This window comes from Plecotus auritus (genome assembly GCF_963455305.1).
Source record: "Plecotus auritus genome assembly, chromosome: 7".
Taxonomy (NCBI): domain Eukaryota; kingdom Metazoa; phylum Chordata; class Mammalia; order Chiroptera; family Vespertilionidae; genus Plecotus; species Plecotus auritus.
In genome coordinates this window covers 53,092,930-53,115,194 of record NC_137774.1, presented here as the reverse complement: position 1 = coordinate 53,115,194, position 22,265 = coordinate 53,092,930, and the positions used below count along the sequence as shown (strand labels likewise).

The 22,265-nt window shown below is 41.5% G+C and overlaps 2 protein-coding genes across 2 annotated transcripts in view; one reads left to right on the top strand and one right to left on the bottom strand.

The window, feature by feature from the left end:
- Positions 1-4,579, top strand: part of ADORA2B (adenosine A2b receptor) — a 26,093-nt gene extending 21,514 nt beyond the window's left edge. The window contains exon 2 of the mRNA XM_080677133.1: positions 3,184-4,579. Within this exon, the coding sequence (XP_080533259.1) occupies positions 3,184-3,847 (664 nt within the window). The 3' untranslated portion in view covers positions 3,848-4,579. The remainder of the gene's footprint in view (positions 1-3,183) is intronic.
- Positions 1,486-22,265, bottom strand: ZSWIM7 (zinc finger SWIM-type containing 7). The gene is made up of 6 exons (XM_080677136.1): positions 22,089-22,265; positions 17,619-17,640; positions 13,217-13,319; positions 7,541-7,645; positions 5,844-5,963; positions 1,486-4,940 (listed from the first exon to the last, which is right to left on the bottom strand). The coding sequence occupies exons 1-5, from the start codon at positions 22,177-22,179 to the stop codon at positions 5,847-5,849; spliced, it is 438 nt and encodes a 145-aa protein (XP_080533262.1). The 5' UTR covers positions 22,180-22,265; the 3' UTR covers positions 1,486-4,940; positions 5,844-5,846.

Here is a 22,265-nt window from a genome sequence, read left to right as displayed (position 1 = left end):
TCCCTTCCAGTCTGTAGAACCCTTTAGCTGCAGGTAGGGAGCAGTAGTTAAGCAATCAAGACATTTATTTCTCTCTTGAACTAGACCATGGAGTCGTGATGGCTCTAGGGTTGGTGTAGTGGTTCAAAGATGTCATCAAGGACCTGGGCTCTTTCCTTCCTTCTGCTTTGCCATTGGCTTTGTCTTCACGCTTGTCCCTCTTGGTCACAAATTGAATGCTGCAGCTTTAAGCATCATAGCCTCTCACGAGAGTATCAAATGCAGAAAGGTAGGGGCAGGGGGAGGAACTCTCCTCCTGAATATCTCCATTTATCAAAAGTAAAATCTGCCGTGGCAGGTGTGGCTTAGTTGGTTGGACATTGTCCAGTGCACGGAAAGGTTGCTGGTTCAATTCCCAGCAGGGCACATGCCCGGGGCTGCGGGCTCGATCCCTCATAGGGGCGTTAGGGAGGCAGCTGATTGATTGATATCTTGCTCTCACATCAGTGTTTCTCTCCTCCTCCCCCTCCCTTCCTCTAAAATTCAATTTTTAAAAATCTTAAAAAAAAGTAAAATATTTCCTGGGAGTATCCTAGCACTTTCTTTTAATTGCCGGAATTATCTACGACCAACCATTACAGACCAAAGGATTTGCATGCTCCAAATATAATTCATTCCCCAGGGCTGGCCTGTATTTAGCTGTACCCAATTCAACACAGGTGAGTCCTATAAACAACAAAGGAGTGAAGCAGGGCCGTCACGGAAGTAGGTTGCCTCATGGATCTAAAGTCCTATGACTCTAAGTCAGTGGTTCTCAACCTTTCTAATGCCGGGACCCTTTAATACAGTTCCTCATGTTGTGGTGACCCCCAACCATAAAATTATTTTCGTTGCTACTTCATAACTGTAATTTTGCTACTGTTATGAATCGTAATGTAAATATCTGTGTTTTCCGATGGTCTTAGGCGACCATGCTAGCGGTTCTCAACCTGTGGGTCACGAGAAGTTGCAACAGTAGCAAAATTACAGTTATGAAGTAGCAACGAAAATAATTTTATGGTTGGGGGTCACCACAACATGAGGAACTGTATTAAAGGGTCGCGGCATTAGAAAGGTTGAGAACCACTGCTCTAAGTGCTTGGACGTTAGAGGATCCCTTGTTATCCTGCGGGGACTAATTGCATTCTTCATATCTTAGGTGAGGCAATGGCCAAGAATGACATTTTTTTTAAGGAACCGCTTTACATTCCTGAATGAGGAAGGAAGCAGAAAGGGTGGATTTATTGGCCAAGGAAAATTCAGTGAGCCACTAAGCCCAGGTCTTCCTGTAGTAAAGGTTCCACAACTGAACTGCCCACTGCTGCTCTAATAGGGAGCAGAAGAGATTAAAGATCACTCCCACTTCCAATTATGAGGTAAGATCTCAGTTAACTTCTTCAGCAAACTGTATTAGTTTTGCTTGTCCAGGGCACAGAACCAGGTATTCTCAATAAGTAGAATCTTGTTTTAAAGCTGTTTGATAAAGCTGACTGGCGTGGCTCAGGGGTTGAGCGTCGACCTATAAACCAGGAGGTCACAGTTCAATTCCCATTCAGGGCACATGCCTGGGTTTTGGGCTCAATCCCCAGTAGGGGGTGTGCAGAAGGCAGCCAATCAATGCTTCTCTCTCATCATTGATGTTTCTATTTCCCTCTCCCACTCTCTGAAATCAAGAAAATTAGACTAAAAAAATAAAGCTATTTGGTAACAAATCAGATAACAAATAAGGACTGTATTCATAATGGTCATGTTATTAAGAATATACTATGTGCCAAGCACTGTGTTAAGTCCTGGGAATATCAATATAAAGGTACAAGGCCCTAGTCCTTCAGAGATTGACATTCTAATTGAGAGGACAAATGTAACAGATAAAACAAGTTCTATAACCGGTGTGTGTATGAGGCCAGAGTGGGACTGGCCACCACTACCTGAGAAGTGATCAGAAAAGGAGGTGACCCTTGAAACAAGAACACATGTTTTATCTGATATTGAGAGCAGCCTGAGCCAGATGAGCCATTGATTAGCAATGGCAGGCACTGGGTATGTAGGCTGAGGCCTGGAGGGCTCTGTGGGTCATGCTGAAAAGTATGGGCTTGATCCTGCAGGCAAAGAAAATTGGACATTTTCCATAGACAAGTCTTAAAGTAATGTGTATCTAACTATTTCCAAATTTCCTTCCCAGAAGGAAAGATTTTATTTCACTTATTCAGTACATTACATTGAATACATATTTATGGAGCAGTTATTAATGGCTAAATTTATAGCTTTGCTATAAGCCACATATGGACTACTTTATAGCAAAATATCTAAAATGTATATTCTGATTTCTAGTGATTTTTAAATAAGATTTAATGGTTTAAACTTACTTAAAAGTTAGTATTTGATAAGATATTTCCCAATTCCTATCAACTTTGCTGCTAGCAGAGATGGGGACTTTGCCAGACTTGTGTTCTCCAGTAGAGGTATTCAGGGATGATTCCTGCCATAGTTCAAGGCAAACCTCTTGTGTATTTATGGGAGACCAGAAGGATTCTTGACCAGAGCCACCAGGCAGTGCTGACTCCAAGGGCCAACCTTCACTGCTTCAGGCTTTTGTTCAGGTGTCACCTTGTCACCGAAGTGTCCCTTAACAGACCTCTTTCACTATTGTCCCTGCCAGTTGATTTTCCTTAAGTTGCTTAAAAAAAAAAAAAAAAAAATTACACGTATACCTTTCTACCATACCCCATAATTTACTAACTCATGTTTGTTGTTTATCTGTCTCCCCTACTAGAATGTAAGTCCCTTTAAAGGTAGGGATCTTTGTGTGTTCTGTCCACTGGTGTATCTCAACCACCTAGAACAGTGCCTTATAGAAGACCAGTATCTGGGTAATTAGAAAATACCCTTTAAGACTTCTACACTTGTTCTCGTTGACCATAATTTGCCACTAAACAGAGGTGAGTTAATAAGTCAATGAAACTCTTATTGAACTTGTAGAGCAAAGCTGTTCATACCTGTTTGTGTGTCTTTAGTGCTGAGAGTGAAAGGCCATGGTGCCCTTTGAGGGTGAACCTTAGCGGCTGTTAGCAATAAAGGCCATGGAACAATAGCAGAGGTGAGATTCTGGACTTTGGTTGCAGAGAACTATAAAATGACAGTAACAGATGATGTTCTTTTGAACAGATATAAGAGTTTGGTCACTGGGACCCAAGCGAGAAGAGTCATTGCTGTTCTCTGGGTGCTTGCCTTTGGCATTGGACTGACCCCTTTCCTGGGCTGGAACAGTAAAGACAGTGCCACCAACTGTACAGAGCCCTGGGATGGAACCATGAATGAAAGCTGCTGCCTTGTGAAGTGTCTTTTTGAGAATGTGGTCCCCATGAGCTACATGGTATATTTCAACTTCTTTGGGTGTGTCCTGCCCCCACTGCTCATAATGCTGGTGATCTACATCAAGATCTTCATGGTGGCCTGCAGGCAGCTTCAGCGCACTGAGCTGATGGACCACTCAAGGACCATCCTCCAGCGAGAGATCCACGCTGCTAAGTCCCTGGCCATGATCGTGGGAATTTTTGCTGTGTGCTGGCTACCAGTGCATGCCATCAACTGTGTCACCCTTTTTCAGCCAGCTCAGGCTAAGGATAAGCCCAAGTGGGCAATGAATATGGCTATTCTCCTGTCACATGCCAACTCAGTTGTCAATCCCATTGTTTATGCCTACAGGAACCGAGACTTCCGCTATACTTTTCACAAACTCATCTCCAGGTATGTTCTCTGCCAGACAAATGTCTTCAAGAGTGGAAATGGGCAGGCGGGGACACAGCCTGCTCTCGACATGGGCCTATGACCTGGACTCTGTCCTCTTCAAAAGGCACAAATCCACAATAAACAAAGGGATAGGACATGACTGGATTATCCTCACGTGAAAGACAGGTATGCCTCACAAGCATATGAGTTGCCTCTTTTGAGCATCTCCCTGGAGTTACCACATATATAACTTATTTAGTAGGTTCCAAGGGTTGACAAACACATATGGTCCTGTCTGGATGATCTCACTGTGTGGATGATGCTGACAGCTTGAATGGATTGTAAAATAATGTTTTGTTTTTTTAAAGTCTGCCTTTTTCATGGTAGAAAATGAATAAAACTATTTTTCTGTGAAACACTGTGAATTATTATAATACAAATATTTTTTAAACTTACAGGCAATGGAAAAATAAAAGGTGGACATACTAAAAATGTATACTCATTTCTAGGAAGGAGACCAGGAAAATTAAAAGTATAACTCTTTGATCAAGAAACTGCTATATTAATTTAGGGAAATGACACTCTTGTAAGTTCTTAAGTAGAACACCATCAGATAACATTTTGATAGCATTCTTTTCCATAGATAGCAAACAACCCTAGAGAAAGAAACTAGAGAAATGGGATCCTTCTTCTATCAGATTCCCTTTCCCCTTCCTAGAGCTAGTAGTGAATTTTACTTCTCTACCAACTTCAAGCTTTGCCAACTTGCTGGATCTCCAAGTGTGAAATTTTTACTAAGTAAAATTATACAATTGTGTATGTATATTGGGTGAAATAAAAATAAAGAAAAAGTTAAAAAAAAAAAAGTAAAGAAATCAAGCTAAGGGTGCTGCATTGGCTTGTAATACAGAGCTGCATGTACCTTCTATTCTTTATCTTAAAGTTTGCTTAAAAATAGAAGCTTATACCCACTTGAAGTTTCCCAAGTAGCAGAAAAATCTTCCTAGTTTATCTGCCACACCTCATTGTAACAAGAGGCTCTGCCAACCACAGAAGACTGCAATATCGTGGCCTTCTCATGCAGCATTCAGTCACTAGCACCTCGTGCTTTGGGGAGCATAGGGTTGAGGTTTCCTAAGCTGTAAAATCTTTTTCATCTGTTTGTTCACCGCTTCAGTTGCTTCTGCAATATCCTGTAAAGACAATGCAGGTTTATAAACCCTTACAGCAAATTCCTGTCCTTCAAGGATCCCACTTTGGCTGTGGACAGACAGCTGTACCTGTAAAGTACTGAAATCTGTCTCAATTCCATCCATCATAACTAGTCTGCACTTTCCTGGGGTCCAAACAGTCCCATTTCCTCCCTCCTAACTCTCTTCTTGGTCTCTCTTTTGCCTTTTCTTCTTCAGACTAGAAATCCATAGTAGTATCCTTAGCTTCCTTCAGGACATGGATTTTAGTCCCTTCATCTGGCTTGTTAAAAAGATCAGAAATGCATGTAGGACAAAACCAGTACTTCCGTTGGTCTAGTTACTACCATTCTAACAATACAGCCCACTGAAGCTATTTTGGCACCAGCACCACAGGTATCTGAAGCTCCTGAAACCAGAACCCCAGGAAATCTTTTTATACGTGCTGCTGTTTGACCACATCTCTGTTCTGATCTTTCATTGCTGCAGAATAATTTTCTGAACCCAAGGTAAAGAATTAACACTTATTCATCTACATTTCATCCTACTCAGTTTTGTCTAGCATTTCAACCTCTTAAAAATTACTAGTACCTCAGTTACTTAAGAATCTAATTGTGGACAAGACATGGTATGAGGCTTCATTTAAGTCTAAAATACTTGATTCCATCTAGGAAACTTTTTGCCATGGGGCTTAGAAACTGGTTCAGATTTTTCATGAGGAGACTTGTACAGGGCTTCAAACCATACATACATCCTGGGTTCCAACCGTAGTGCCTCCTATAGTCCAGAAGCAAAAAGGGGCAGTAACAACTTTCTGGATCTATTCCACCTCTCTTCCCTATGAACCATAGGTTAAGTGGACTTTTTGTTGGTACTCCTATTTTGAAAGATAATGATAGCCTGTACCTTTTATGCTTCTTGTTTCTTCTTCATCAATAACATGTCCGTCAATTGCTTATCCGAGACACTTAGCTGCTGACAGGTCCCCATAACCTGACTAAGATAAACTGCTAAGAGATGCTTGCACTGGAATACAAAACACACAGACCGGTTAGAAACTGGGATGGCCAGGCTAACTGAGGCCTCTCACTACCATTACGGTTAGCAGGAAAGGAGTGGGGCACACAGACTATGGGCCTTTAATGCACTGCTTAAAAACTGCAGAGACAGCTGAGACAGATGTAATCTTTCTAGAAGTCAGAGGGCACAAAGGAAGCTTTACTTAGCCTGCTGTTGTGGGAAACAGGCTGGCACAGGTATATAACCACAACAGGCTCCTCATCTGAGTCCTGAGTCATAGTTCTTTCTTCCTTACCTTCAGAAAGCTGTTAATAGCAAAGAATAGCCTTCCTGAAGCAGTGTTATTAGGTGCTTCACATGATTTCATTTAAACCTGACAGCTACTTCCTGAGAACAGCTCTTGTCCCCATTTTAACCATGTGCTCAGAATCTAGTCTACTTCTTTAACCACGGTTACATTTCTGGGGGATGAGGTGGGGGTGGAGGGGTAAAGGTGGGCTGGCAGAACCCTCACATATACCAGCCTGTACCCACCTCTGGGGAGATGATCTATGTTGGACCTTATATCACTGAACCCACAATGCAGCTTTAGATATTGAAGGGGGCCCCGTTTAATCATGTCACTTTACAGGTGAAATAAGCCTATGGCACATCAGCTATGAATGTAACCTCTCGTACAATGGGATACCCAATTTGCTACCGAGTTCCCAAGATGTTTAATGAAGTTAAGAGTGTAAAACAGCCCTAACCGGTTTGGCTCAGTGGATAGAGCGTTGGCCTGCGGACTCAAGTGTCCCAGGTTCGATTACGGTCAAGGGCATGTACCTTGCCTGCGGGCACATACCCAGTAGGGAATGTGCAGGAGGCAGCTGATCGATGTTTCTCTCTCATCAATGTTTCTAACTCTCTATCACTCCCCTTCCTCTCTGTAAAAAAAATCAATAAAATATATATTTTTTAAAAAGAGTGTAAAACAAAGGGTAAGAATGGAATGGATGCTATAATTTTCTTCTTTGGCAAGACTTAAAAAATAGCTACCTACTGTCAGATGAGTGATGCTTTCTCCTTGGAATAAAGAGTTGTATGTCTTTTCCTTGCTCGAGGCTCTGGACTCCTATGAAATAGGCAAAGGCACCAATGTGCTCTCCTGCCTAAGGTGGAAGTCAAGATGGCTAGTGCCAGGCTGTTTTATGGGCAGTGGGAAGAAACACCTCATGGCTGGAATTGGGGACATGGAAAGTTGCCAACTTAGTTCCAGTTTGCTTCATACATTTACTGGGTTACCTAATTCCCCAGTGCCAACTTTTCAGTGCCAAGCATTCAGGACTATCTTGTCCTCCCCAATGCTTCGTCCATGACCCTTTCAGTAAAAAATTGGGGTTAATGTATTTATAAAATTAAATGACATAGCATTTTGGGAGGTTAAACCCAAGAGACGTGACTAACTGAAGTCAAAGATAATAAACAAGTTGTTTCAACATGTAGTAAAATTCCCATGTTGTACAACTTTTAAGCCATGAAGTAAGGGCTACCAGTTTCATTCCTAATTCAATGGCAGTGGGAAGAGACTGCGCCATCCTCACCAGTAGGCTGTCACTCTTCCGGAGCACGGAGAAGGCAAATGCAGGACATGAACAGTAATGACAAGAAGCCAAACATGTGTATGTTTTACCAGAACTTCCAAGTACCTAGAAAGAGAAAGACAGATGGGATCAAACTTCTAAAGGTGTGCTGGAAACTGCCTCCTTCCCTTGACTTTATTTGATGACTCAGAGTTACTCTGCAAATTGCACTGGAAGAACTGCAGTTACGTTTTGCAAAAAAAAAAGTGGAATCTCAATTTCCCTGTGTGCAGACTCTTCCCTCCTCCTCAGAGTTCTCTCCTTGAGGACTGTATGCAATGAAACTGAGGACTTGTAGGCTAATTGAACAATCCACACAAAACCACTTTTTTCCTCTATGTAGTGATTCAGAGGGCCAACTCCAGGGGATGACCTCAAAGGGGGGGGGAGGCGCTCCTTCATCTACCTTTTATTGTGGTGTTTCTTACTTAACCTATGGTGTTTCACAGCATGTTTGCGAATTTCTAAAGTTTCTACCACAACCTTAAGAGGGTATGATAAGCCCTGGCTGTTGTGGCTCTGTGGATAGAGCATCAACCTGCAGACTAAAGGGTCCCAGTTTCGATTCCAGTCAAGGACACATGCCTGGGTTGCGGGCTCAATCTCCAGTAGGGGGCGTGCAGGAGGCAGCTGATCCATGATTCTCGCTCACCTGATTTTTCTATCTCTCTCTCTCCTTTTGCCTTCCTCTCTGAAATCAATAAAAATATATTTAAAAACAGAGAGTATGATAATTATTGGGTCTCCAAAATATTACCAATGAATAAAACATTAGATTTCTTCAGCCTTAGTTATCACCTGTTACCTCTTCTCTCTAGATGTAAAGGTCAACATAAACTCCTGGAATTCCACATTGACTTGACTGGTCCACTATCAGAATACTCTGGATTATGCGCAAAAAGATTTCAGAAAGAAGTGGGAAAAGGTTTTTGAAAAACATTTGAGAGCAGAGAAAATAAAGAACTTTGCAAAAGGGATGACTAGGCTGCTCAGGATGGAGGTCTTCGAAAGAGGCAAGCCCAGACCATCCAGCAGGATGGAAGGGAAGCATAGAATGCGAGGGGTGGGAAGAGGCCCTGTCCAAAACAAACAGCCTTGCTGGCAATCAAGAGACCAAAAGGGAGATGCACAGGGAAAATATGATGCATCTGTGACCAACTTACTGGAGAAGTCACTTGTTTAATTAAGTCTATCACAAACAGCCCAAAACAAAAACGTGGAGAGCTTCATCCCTACAGCGAATTTCCAAACTGGAACTGTAAAATCAGTATCCAAGGGAAGGAGAAACATCCTGAGGGTTATTTCACCATGAAATGCCACTTAGGAATCTGCCACAGGGCTTCAAAATTAGTTTTAGGCTCAAGATAGCAATCTAAATGAAAAGGCCAGGACTTTATTTTGAAAAAGAATGCCAGCCTTCCTAGGATTCTTTCCTCTTTCTCCCCCACAAAAAATAACACAACAGGTAAGGCTTCAGCCAAAGAACAGCAGTGTTCAGGGGTTGTGCTCTGTCTAGTGATTCAGTGTGGCCATGTCACTGCAGTTTTCTGAGCAAATCAGCAGAATTCCTTAGGGATTGCTAGATTGGCCAGAAATAGCCAATGACTGGATAAGAAGATACCTACTATACCCATTAAAGATTTCAGCCTCAGTGACAACTTAGGTATCAAAAAAATCACATCCTTTCCCATGAGGCACTGAGATGTTTTTAACGTATCACCTATATCACTGAGTATCAGTGGAGGAATTTCCCTAGTGTGTCTTGGAAAACTTAATATATTTATTTCAGAGAGGAAGGGAGAGGGAGATAGAAACATCAATGATGAGAATCATTGATCGGCTGCCTCATGCACTCCCCCCACTGAGGATTGAGCCCACAACCTGGGCACGTGCCCTTGACTGGAATCGAACCCAGGACCCTGCAGTCCCCAGGCCGATGCTCTATCCACTGAGCAACACCAGCTGGGGCTGTCTTGGAAAACTTAAGGGAGAGCATTAGAGTAGACTCTTTTCCTGAAAGAAAACCCACCAACACCCAGCAGCGACATGATAATTCTTGGGTCTCCAAAGTATTACCAATGATTAAAACATTAGATCTCTTCAGCCTTAGTTATCACCTGTTACCTCTTCTCTCTAGATATAAAGTTCAGAATAAGCCCCTGGAATTCCACATTGACTTGACTGGTCCACTATCAGAATACTCTGGATTATGCTGAATAAATAAATGCCTGGTGATTTACAGAGGGGGAGAAATTCTAGTTTCCCTTGTCTGATCCTTTCAAAGACTGGCTAAGACTAAAAATACAATGTTTAACCACCTGAGGCAGTAAATACCATAGAGAGACAGCAAATTATGAATTTGCTCCTTCCTTATCTAGCAGTGAACAACTAATGAACCCAATATTCAGGCAAAAATCTGAGTTAGAAATGTTTGGAACTGGAGATTGACTTTAGAGATCATCTACTTCCTTTACCCTTCAATAGAAGCATGACTTATGGGAACTGCTCCCAGCTCTCCCACTTATAGTCTGGAATTGACCCTGAGAAGGAGAGAGCTTTTAAAAAAAACATGCAGAAGAGGACACTCAGACCCATGGCCGGACATGCAGGAATGGCCCTTGGAGGAAGTTTGCTGTGGCTTCAGTGAGGTTCTAAGGAGGGTGACCCACCTTAGAGGGCCATCACTCACTGGTAAACTGTGTATTTATTGTTCTCTGTGTTTGGTGCCTCTCTCTGAAAGAGGATTATACATTCCTGTCCTATTAAGTACAGCCTGACTATGTGACCTGCTTTAGCCAGTAAACTGAGTAGTCAAGCAGAAACGTAAAAATTGATGCATCCCATGTCCTCTTTTTCTCTGCTGTGAGATCCAGTGGTCTACATAGGGAGGGCTTCTCCACCAACTGGGACCCTTGAGGAAAATATTTTAGAGCAGAGCTGCACTGACTTTTAATGGATCTGCAGCATGAATGACATATAAAACTGTAAGCCCTTGAAATTTTGGGGTCATTGTTACAACAGCATAACTTAGCCTTTCCTGACATGCACCCCTCTTCCTAGGTGAACCAAGAATGTTTATAAAAAAAACAACTCAAGTGACCAGAACTTAATGGCGACTTTAGCATAATTACAATTATACCTGGAGGACAGGAAGAATATTAGAAGGTTGAACTATGGGAAAATAACTAGCAGGTATCAAGGCAATATCTGATTCAACTTTTATCATTTCAGTAAGCCAAATTCTTACTATATTACAATGCAATGAAACCATTAAAGTTAACTTGAGGGTGTATATAAGATTCAAAGTCCAAGCTGACAGCCATAATTCTAGGAGGTTAGCATTTTCCTGACAAATAAAGCAATCCTATGGAATAGAAGAGTAATATGCAAATTGACCATACCTCTGCTACACCCACCAGCCATGCCCACCAGCCACGCCCACCAGCCAATCAGGAGGGAATATGCAAATAAACCCAACCAAGATGGCTGCAGCCAGAGAGCAGGAGGGAGGCTTGGGTTTCCCTAGCAATGGAGGAAGCCAAGCTTTCCGCCTGCCCTTGCCGGCCCAGGCCTCCACTCAATGCTACAAAGTTTCAATTATAGAAGATAAATAAAGCCCAATAGAAATGGCAGCAGCCACGGAGCTGGAGAGAGCAGGAGGCTAGGGTTGCCCGCGGCAATGGAGGAAGCCAAGCTTCTGCAGCCCTGACCTGCTTTGGCCTCCGCTTAAGGCTACAAAGTTTCAATTATAGAAGATACATAAATCCCAACAGAAATGGCTGCCACCACGGAGCGAGCAGAAGGCCTGGCTCCACTCCAGGCTACAAAGTTTCAATTGTAGAAGATAAATAAATCCCAGATACCAGGGCCTCTGCTTGGGTCGCTGGGGGGCATGGCTGGCCTGCAAACCACCACAGGCCCCTCACCCAGGCTGCCCCACACCCCAAGGGAACCCCCACCCTGATCTGGGACACCCTTCAGGGCAAACCAGCTGGCCCCCACCCATGCACCAGGCCTCTATCCTATCTAATAAAAGAGTAATATGCAGATTGACCATCACTCCAACACACAAGATGGCTGCCCTCATGTGGTCAAAGATCCTGCCCCCATGTGGACACAAGCCAGCATGGGAGGGCAGTTGGGAGGGACCAGGCCTGCAAGGGAGGGCAGTTGGGGGCGATCAAGCCTGCTGGGGAGGGCAGTTAGGGGTGACCCGGCCGGCAGAGGAGGCAAGTTGGGGGTGACTGGGTCTGCAGGGAAGGGCAGTTGGGGGGGACCCAGGCCTGCAGGGGAGAGCAGTTGGGGGGGACCAGGCCTGCAGGGGAGGACAGTTAGGGATGACCAGGCTGGCAGGGGAGCAGTTAGGCATCAATCAGGCTGGCAGGGGAGTGGTTAGGGGGTGATCAGGCTGGCAGGCAGAAGCGGTTAGGGGCAATAAGGAAGGCAGGCAGGCGAGCAGTTGGGAGCCAGCAGTCCTGGATTGTGAGAGGGATCCCAGATTGGAGAGGGTGCAGGCTGGGCTGAGGGACACCCCCCCCCCAGCCGTGCACGAATTTTGTGCACCGGGCCTCTAGTCTATATATATAAAAGCCTAAGCGACTGTCCGACTGTCTGACCAGTAGCTATGATGTGCACTGACCACCAGGGGGCAGACACTCAACACAGGAGCTGCAGAGCTGCAGTGACTTGGCAGCTGCAGTTCTTGGGTGACACACCCGGAACCAGAGAGGAGGGAGCTCGATTCCAGGGTGCAGTCACCTGAGAACCGCCCTCTTGCGATCCAGGACCCCTCGGGGGATGTCAGAGAGCCGGTTTCGGCCCAATCCCCACAGGCCAGGCTGAGGGACCGACCCCACTGGTGCACAAATCCGTGCACCGAGACTCTAGTGTAATATAATACAGGATGTAAATAACGAAAATTAAACAAGTCATGGTAATTTTAGGAGGAACAAAAAGTCAACAATAACTGCAATATTTCAAACAAAATCTTTAAGATTTTAGACTGGACAGTGTGGCTCAAAGGTTGAATGTCGACCCATGAACCAAGAGGTCACCAGTTTGATTCCAGGTCAGGGCACATGCCTAGGTTGCTGGCTTGATCGATCCCCAGTAGGGGGCAGTGCAGGTGTTAGCTAATCGATGCTTCTCTCTTATCGATGTTTTGCTCTATACCTCTCCATCCCTCTCTCTCTAAAATCAATAAAAACATTAAAAAATATTTTAACTAATAACTAGATTGAAGAACCAGAGGACACTTAGAAGTCCACTTGGGCAAGTCAAGTGTATGCAGATACTGGAACTGACACACAAAAAATCTGAAACTAAAAGACATGGGAAAAACTCATGTCAAGATCCTTCCTGTTTAAAGCACTTTGGCTATATAAAAAAAAAAGAAAACCAGTGCCCTGACGGGGAATGGAACCCAAAACCATGTGGTGTATGGGATGACACTCCAACCAATTTAGTCACCCAGCCATAGCTAGTACAAAGGTATATTTTGTTTTCCTTTTTCACAGTCAGAGGTAGTGGGACAATTAGGAAATACCTAAAGCTGGTCACCAGCTTCCATAGAGATTCTTGAAAACATTTTGTCCTAAGGGATTTCTGTTGAGATAACCCCCATCTCTAGATTTCTACCTGGTAAACATGCCTCCCACTGGGCGATGAGATTAAAGTGACGGACTGTCGATCAACTAGGTCCAAGGCCTGGAGGGCTGATGAGCCAAAGACAAACTTCAGCCTGGGAAATAGAAAGGTTTCAGGTTAGACTGTGATTCTAAAACTCACCTCAGTAATTTGCCCAAAGGATCACTTGCAACATTCAAAAAATTTTTATTCATTTTAGCTTGGAAAAAAGATAATATAGCAAAATCAATGTAATCAATCCCCCAGAATAAATGTTAACATGTTATTTACAAACAAAGAAGCCCTCTTTATGCCTCATAGTGCTTCCTATTCTTCTTCCCAACTTCCCTTCATTCCTGAGACAACCATAAGCTTTTGTTGGTTTCTTTCCTATTAATGTTTTTATATTTTATTATATACAGTATGTGTGTATGTATCTTTATATATACACAAACAAACATGGTATATGTGATACTGTTTTATAAGTTAAAACAAAAGGTACATTGTAGGTTTTTTGGTAACTTTTTTCCTACTCAACATGCTTTTGAAAATGATGCAAGCTGCCCTGGCTCAATGGTTGCTCAATGGTTAGAAGGTTGGCCCACACACTGAAAGGTCTCGGGTCCGATTCCTGGTCAATGGCATGTACCTGGGTTTCAGGTTCTATCCCTGGCTCTGGGTTGCAGCATGTGCCAGAGGCAACCAATTGATGTGTATCTCTTTCACATCGATGTTTTATTTCACTTTGTCCCGCTCCCCCGTCCCTTACACTCTATCTGAAAATCAGTGGAGAAAATATCTTCGGGTGAGGAGTAACAAAAAACAAAAAACAAAAAACAAAAAAGAAAAATTTTAAATTTTAATTACCCTTTGAATAATATTCCATTATACATATATATAAAAGTAACATGTAAATACTTTTATTTTATAAGCATCCTATCAATAGGCATTCTGATTACTTCCATTTTAGACTATTATAAATAATACTCAATTTTCCCTGTGCCTGTCCCTTAGTGCACATAAACGATAATTTTTCCTGAGTATATAAGTAAAAGCAAATTGCTAGGTCTTAGGATATATGCATATTTCAATTTTAATAGGTGTTGCCAATAGCTTTCCACAGTGGAAATAGCACCTCCACCAGTCCTTGTATGAGAATTCTCTTTTCTCCACATTCTCACCAACCCCATATTATAACTTTTCATGTTTGACCATCAGATAGGTGTTATATTTGTACTTTTTCACTTGTAATAAAAACCATTCAGCCGAAACCGGTTTGGCTCAGTGGATAGAGCGTCAGCCTGCGGACTGAAGGGTCCTGGGTTCGATTCCGGTTGAGGGCATGTACCTTGGTTGAGGGCACATCCCCAGTGGGAGGTGTGCAGGAGGCAGCTGATCGATGTTTCTCTCTCATCGATGTTTCTAGCTCTCTATCACTCTCCCTTCCTCTCTGTAAAATATCAATAAAATATATTTAAAAAAAACAACCATTCAGCTGTTAATTACATATCAGAAAAAATTATGTGGGAAAATTATTATATTAGGTGAGAAAGGATACACACAAAATTGTATATTTAGAAACTCTCAATTGTGTTAATTTTTCTTTAAAAAAACTAAAATTATCTCAAACCTTTTTTTAAAAACCATAAGGCAATAAATCAAAATGTAATAGTGATTATCATTGGGTGGTATGACTGGTGTTGCTTTTTATGTTTTATTTTCCAAGAACATTTTTTTTTAATGAGTATGGATTATTTTTATAAACTGGAAAATAAAATGATTGGGTTGAACTAAAACTGAAAAATTAATGTTTTATTTATTTTAAAAAATATATTTTTTCTTATTGATTTCAGAGAGGAAGGGAGAGGGAGAGAGAGATAGACATCTCATTGATGAGCTCCAGCTGGTTTGGCCCAGTGGCTAGACTCTAGAGCGGATTGAAGGGTCCCAGGTTCGATTCCGGTCAAGGGCACTGCTTGGGTTGATCTCCAGGGGGGAGGGGTGCGTGCAGGAGGCAGCTGATTAATAATTCTCTCTCATCATTGATATTTCTCTCTCTCTCTCCCTTCCTCTCTGAAATCAATAAAAAAAAATATATATAAAAAAAACAATGATGAGAGAGACTCATTAATTGGCTGCCTCCTGCACACCCTATACTGGGGACCAAGTCCGCAACCTGGGCATGTGCCCTGACTGGGAATTGAACTGTGACCTCCTGGTTTATAGGTCGACATTCAAACACTGAGCCACGCTGGCTGGGCTAAAAAGTTAATGTTTTGAAGAATCCATATGCATTGACATAGAATAAGATAGAAACTACTAAGACTTTAAAATTAAAATGTTTAACCTCTTCATTTTCCGACAAACTAGTTTCTTTATAAAAAAAACTACTGGAATGGGAATAGTTTTTCAAATTCCTACATTAAACATATAGAGATTATCTATGGACAAAGGAAAAAATTTGGTGATAACTTTATCTAGAGGTAATCACAGTTAACTTTAAAAATGGATCTAATAAAAATTTTAACCTGCCTTGTTTACCTTGTAACATATTATGAATATCTCTCTTTCTTTAAAAAATATATCTTGCCCTAACCAGTTTGGCTCAGTGGATAGAGTGTCGGCTTGCGGACTGAAAGGTCCCAGGTTCGATTCCGGTCAAAGGCATGTACCTTGGTTGCCGGCACATCCCCAGTAGGAGGTGTGCAGGAAGCAGCTGATAGATGTTTCTAACTCTCTATCCCTCTCCCTTCCTCTCTGTAAAAAAGCAATAAAATATATTAAAAAAATATATATATATCTTTATTGATTTCAGAGAGGAAGGGAGAGGGAGAGATGGAAACATCAATGATGAGAATCATTGATCGGCTGCCTCCTGTACGTCTCCCACTGGGGATTGAGCCCGAAACCCAAGCATGTGCCCCCGACTGGAATCAAACCCGGGACTCAGTCCGCAGGCCGATGCTCTATCCACTGAACCAAATCAGCTAGGGCTTGTGAATATCTCTTGAAAGCAATATTTTTCTTTATCACTTTTAACAGTTACAAAGAATTCCACTGTAAAGATGAATTAATTTTTCCCAAACTGTAACTATGGATAATTAGTTTATTAAATCTAATCTGAATGAGATTATTTCCAGGTTTGTTTGGTGGGGTTTTTCTGTGCCTTTTTTTTTTTCTTGCTACCATAAACAATATGGAGGAATATGTTCATTGCAAAATCTTTATGAACATCCATGATTACTTCCTTGGGTACATTCTTATAAGTGGAATCCTGGATCAAAGAATATGTATGTTTTAAAGCTCCTATTGCCTGTTGCTAGATTACCTTCCAATTTACACTCCTATTGGCAGGGTATCAGTTATCTTTTTCTCCGTGTTCTTGCCAACATCTGGAACATTCTTACCAACCTTTTTTTCTGTGGTAGTCAGTTTTATAGATGGAAAGTTATCCAATTATTTTAGTTTATATTTTTATGACCACTAGTAAGATTTACCTTTTCCCCCCAAGTTTTTGGTAGATTGCATTCTTTTAGTATTTGCCTCTTTTCTTTGTTTTAAAAGTAGTAATTTTTTCTAAAAATTTTTTAGAAAAAACATATGGAGATTTTCTATGGATAATTCTGTGTCAAATCATGAGTTCTTTAAAATATAATCTTTATACAAACAATTTAAGAAACAAACAAAAGTTTAAAGCCCTTCTCTAAATTCTATCTCTTTTATTCCCCCTAAGATGATTACTATTATACTGTGGGCTTTCAGTTTAAAGATTTTTTTATTGTTTTCTTTAGAGAGAGAGGTAGGGAGAAAGAGAGGGGACAGAGAGAGAGAGAGACATCAATGAGAGGGAAACATTGACCGGCTGCCTCCTGCATGTTCCCTACTGGAGATCAAGCAGGAAACCCAGGAATGTGCCCTGACCAGGAATCAAACCAGCGACCTTTCTGTGCACGGGACAATGCCCAATCAAGTGTGCCACACTGGCCAGGGCTCTTATGGACTTTACGTGTAAGTGCACATATGCAATTAAATATTATTTATTTTTAGGTAGCTTTCACTTTTTTGTTGCTATTGAGAGTCTATATTTTTGAACTTCACTTTTTTTCTTGGTTTTAAAAAAGTAGTTCTATCATCTACAAATAATGATATTGTCTTTGCTTGCAGATAGGTATTCTAATTTCTTGTAACAGCTACACTTCTAAACATTCATAAACAAAGTGTTATACAGGACAATGTGGGAATGCCTTGTACAATCAAATATGGTTTTGGCTATTCACTTGAAATGGGTTTTTAATAATCATGTCAAAAATATTGTTCATAGTTTATTTTTTAGATTTAAAAAAAGAGAAAGGATTTGGCTTTTAAAATACATTAATGACTAAAACCCCACACACATAATAAGATATATACTTACAATAATAGATGCTCATCAGGAACTGTAAAACAGGGATGGAAAGAAAGTTAATCATATTAAACCAGTGACCACAAACATAAAATTGAGCTTATGTATCTAATTTTACTCCGTCCCAATATTCCACTAAACAATAACAAGACTTTTTGAAAAACATAAACTAAAAAATAAGTAAATAAATAAAAATGCATAAACTCTCTAGGACAGTGGTCAGCAAACTCATTAGTCAACAGAGCCAAGTATGAACAGTACGATTGAAATTTCTTTTGAGAGCCAAATTTTTTAAACTTAAACTATATAGGTAGGTACATTGTTACTAACTTAATTAGGGTACTCCTAAGTTGGCCTTTGCTAAAAACATCCTCAATCTGATTGAGGTACGTTCGCTGAGGTCAACCCCTTCCAACTCTCCCATCCACACTTGTCTTGTACACTTGTTTCGTCTATCTCCTTTTGTTCATCCTCTCCATATGTCCAAACCACCTCAACATACCTTTCTCAATCCTCGACCCTACATCTTCTTTCACTCCACAACATTCCCTAAAATTAACTTAATAAACTTTACTTAAAGTTTTAAGTCTTAAACTATAGGTACGTTGAATAAAACTTGATATCATACTTAATAACTATATTATTTATTGAGAAAATTAAATTCCTTACAATATCCATAAAATTAAATGACAATGACTGACAAACACTAATGTGAACAAGGCATCTCCTTGGAAAGTTTGGGTAAGTCAGGTTTGTATGTTGTTGTTTTTAATTTTAGGCACAATTCCAGGTTCTCATCAATAAGACGATTTCTCAATTTACTCTTGATAAGGTTCATGTTTGAAAATGATTGTTCGCATAAATATGTAGACCCGAATAAGGAAAGAACAGCAAACGCTAGTTTTTTCAGTTGATTATATGAGTTAGGAATACTATTCCAGGTTTTAAAAATCAACATATCTTCCTTCTCCAGGTCTTTCAAAGCAGACCACTTGTGCTGTGAACTAAGTTCACATTTGTTTTTCTGCAATATTTCTATATCATCACAAAGACATTCAAATTTCGAGCTCCACAATTCTTTGTTTTTTAAATCCAGCAATTGCATTTGAAAGTTGCCAATGTCAATATTAAAGGGAGAAAAATTTATTTCTATTACAGTAGCATTAAGAGGTTTTTTAACAAAGGCTAACGTCGCTTTGCTGTTTCTGAATTCCTGAAACCTGTTGAGAAAAGCTTCCCTCATATTTAAGTGTTGTTTTGAAATAGGAAATGTCAATATCAGAATTATTTTCTTGGCAATGTTTCAATAGGCTTGGAAAGTGAATCAAAGTTTCTCTTTCAAAATCTTGAGCAAAAAGAGATAATTTGTTTTCAAATGCAATAACTTCTAACATCGAAACAACTGTGTTTGCTTTCCCCTGTAGTTTATGACTAAGCTGATTTAGATGAGAGGTAACGTCTACCATGAAATAAAACTTTTGGATCCACTGATCGTTCGTTAGTTCTGGATAGTGAACACCCTTCTCAAGGAGAAATACTTTAATTTCTGTTAATTAGAAAGCGAAACTTTTCAAAACGTTTCCTCTTGATAACCAACGTACCTTGTTATGCAGCAGAAGATCTGCGTACTCACTCTCCATTTCAACTAAAAATTCTTTAAATTGGCGATGATTAAGAGCTTTAGCTATAATGGAGTTGATAATGTTAATCACCAATTCCATAACTTTGCAAATTTCTCCTGGAAATGTCTGCGCACAAAGCGCTTCTTGATGAATGATGCAATGGTAAGTATCTCGTGATTCATTTTTTCTTTCAAAATAGCAACAAACCCGTTTCTTATGCCGGTCATACTTTTCCCCCCGTCTGTTGAAATTGAGACAATTTTATTGAGTGGAATATGTTTTTCAATGCACTCAATTACAGCATTTGCTATATCCTCTCCATGTGTTTGACCTTTGAGTGGCAATAATCCTAAAAGTTCTTCTTTAGGACCTGTAGATGAAATAAATCGTAAAAAAAGTGAAACTTGCGCTGTATCGTTTATGTCACAAGACTCGTCAACTGCTATTGATAAAGCTGAAACCAGTTAAAGATCTTTGACTTGCTGGTCGGTTATATTCGAAGACATTTTGACTGTTCTATCTTTCACTGTTTTAGCAGACAATGGTAACTCTTTAATTTTTTTTTAGAGTATCTGCTTTGTTCTTAAAATCCCGAAATAGCTCTTCAGATGCATTTATAAAACAACTTTTAATGTATTCACCGTCTGTATATGGTTTTCCTCTCTTAGCAATCTCTTGACTAACCACAAAACATGCAATATTAACATTGTTGGAAGATTGCATCTAGTAATTAAATATAGAACTTGATTTTTCTTGACTCTGCTGAAGTTCCTCAACTGCTTTCTTCCTTGCATCACTGACAGGATATTTAGTACTAAATGACACGTTTAGTTGTAAAGTGTCTCTCCAAATTTGATTTCTTGTTGTGCGCCAATTTTTTCCTGACAAATAAGAAAGGTTGGAAGGCCATTTAAGTTTTGAATAAATGCGAAAGTATCGGTCCATTCAACTGTAAATTCACGGTTTTCGTCTTCCGTTTTTCTTTGCTTCTTCTTTGTAGCCATGTCAAACAGGGCACCTAAAAAAAGGTTTCATTTTATAATAATAAAGCCACCAACACAAAATAATTACAATTCTTAAATTGATGACAAAAATACCTGTAGGATTTGCAGCTGGTTGGAAAATACAGTTAACTTTATGCTTCGAGTAGGTACTTTCGTCACCCGTGCTCGATTTGCAGAGGCGACTAGCACTAACAACTGCACAATGAGACTGCTGACTGGCTCACTCAACTCCTGCATGAATCGCGGGTGCCTCCCCTGCGCTGTGTCTCCCAACGCCCGACCGACACCCCCACTTCTTCTAACACCACTTCTTCAAAATAGACTCGCCCAGGCCGAAAACCGACTTCTGTGCATGGGCCACGAAGTTTCAATCGCACTGTACGTGCGCGCCCGCACGTGGTATTTTGTGGAAGAGCCACACTCAAGGGGCCAAAGAGCCGCATGTGGCTCGTGAGCCGTGGTTTGCCAACCACTGCTCTAGGATAATGACAGGGAGAAACCATATCTAAGAAAGAAAAAGAAATTTTTCAGTCATGTAAAACCTCAAAAAGTACATCTCATGTACTTTTCCTTCAGAAAGTTGCTCCAGTGATGGGTTCTATACTAGTAAAATGAAGTAGCAAAGAAAACGAAAACTGTAGGAACATAAGGTTCACCATCAGTAATGGGAATTCCCGGGGTAATAATGCTGAAGGGAGCTCTGGAGAGAGCTTGGAGAGCAGCCCGTCTGTATCTGGGCAAGTCAGGAGACTTTAGGACAGACTTCCACAGGAAAATGAAACTGATAAAACATCTCATTCGTCTGAACACCTTGAGTACAGGTTTAGAACACTGATGATGGGCAAATTAAAGAAGCAAATGTACACACAACAGCTGTAACGCCAGGAAAATGAGAAGTTACACAGGAAAGGAAAAATAATCATAGCTTCCTACATGGCTCAGTTGTGACTAGGTTTTTTCACATCACACAAATGCTCTAAAAAATATTACCACTGAAAGGGGGTGGTCAGGAAGAGTATGACTATCTAGCGCAGATTTTTAAACAGCAGAAAACAGTTCTGCTGAAAATGAGCCGGCCTCCACGGCAGCGGCCACCTGGCCGAGCTGAGTGAGGGTCAGGGGCGGTCTTCAAACCGGTCTCCGCGCGCAGCACCAACGCCCTCGGACAAGGCGCACTTCCCGCGACCACTGAGCTGACACCAGGCTGACTTTTTACCTACCCTTTTTGGGATTGGAAGGTGTTTGAATTCCTGGCTGGCCTAATCTTTTAAGCATATATATTGCGTTAGTTTTAACTGAAATGAGAAAAAAGATTGGCTTGCTCTTCTCAATTCTTTAAAAGCAGTAACTCAAGATAAACCCTCTAAAAGTGCAGTCCTTTTAACACAAAAGCCAGCCAAGTGAATAAGCAGAGGCAGTTTTGAGGCCTAATCTGCTATTTCTTCAATGGCCATGTTTACATTGGTGGAGTAGCTGCAATCAGTCAGGCATTTGTCAGAACAGAAGCCGAGCCTCTGGGTGGCTTCGGTGAGCGTGGTCAGCAGCATCCTCTGCTGGTCCGAGGGGAAAAAAGGTACTTGCACAATATTCAGATTTACTCCAGTCACTGCCAATGCATTTGGGTTTTGTGGCCCTAAAATATTTACTGAATAAAGTATATGAAAGGATTAAAGTTAACAGATTTTGAGAAAAAGGAGTGCCGGCACGTTTAATAACTTAAGCTTTTACCTTCCTCTAGGCCTGCGGGCTCGGGAGCCCACCCGCCCGGCCTCCCCTGCTCCCGTTCCCGGCGGTGCAAGGCCCACGGCCCGCCCCGCAGACGCCCACCCGCTGGCGCCCGCGCCCTCGGCCCGCACCGCGCGCGCTCTCCCGCACCACCGTGGCCATCTCGCTCAGGAGCTCCTCCACCACGGCCGGCAGCGTGACCGTCGGCGATGCCTCAGCCATGGGCCTGCCGGGCGCGGCCTCCTCTGAAGGCCGGCGGAGCCTCGCGCGATGGGGTCTGTGGAGGGAACCCAGCTCCGGCCGCGGGC

Coding starts and splice junctions, on each gene's coding strand:
- ZSWIM7 (XM_080677136.1), bottom strand. CDS start 22,179: ATGGCTGAGGCATCGCCGACGGTCACGCTGCCGGCCGTGGTGGAGGAG. Junction 13,320..17,618: donor CCTGATGAGCATCTATTATT/GTAAGTATATAT, acceptor TCTATTTCCCAG/GCTGAAGTTTGTCTTTGGCT. Junction 5,964..7,540: donor GGAAGAGTGACAGCCTACTG/GTGAGGATGGCG, acceptor TTTGTATTCCAG/TGCAAGCATCTCTTAGCAGT.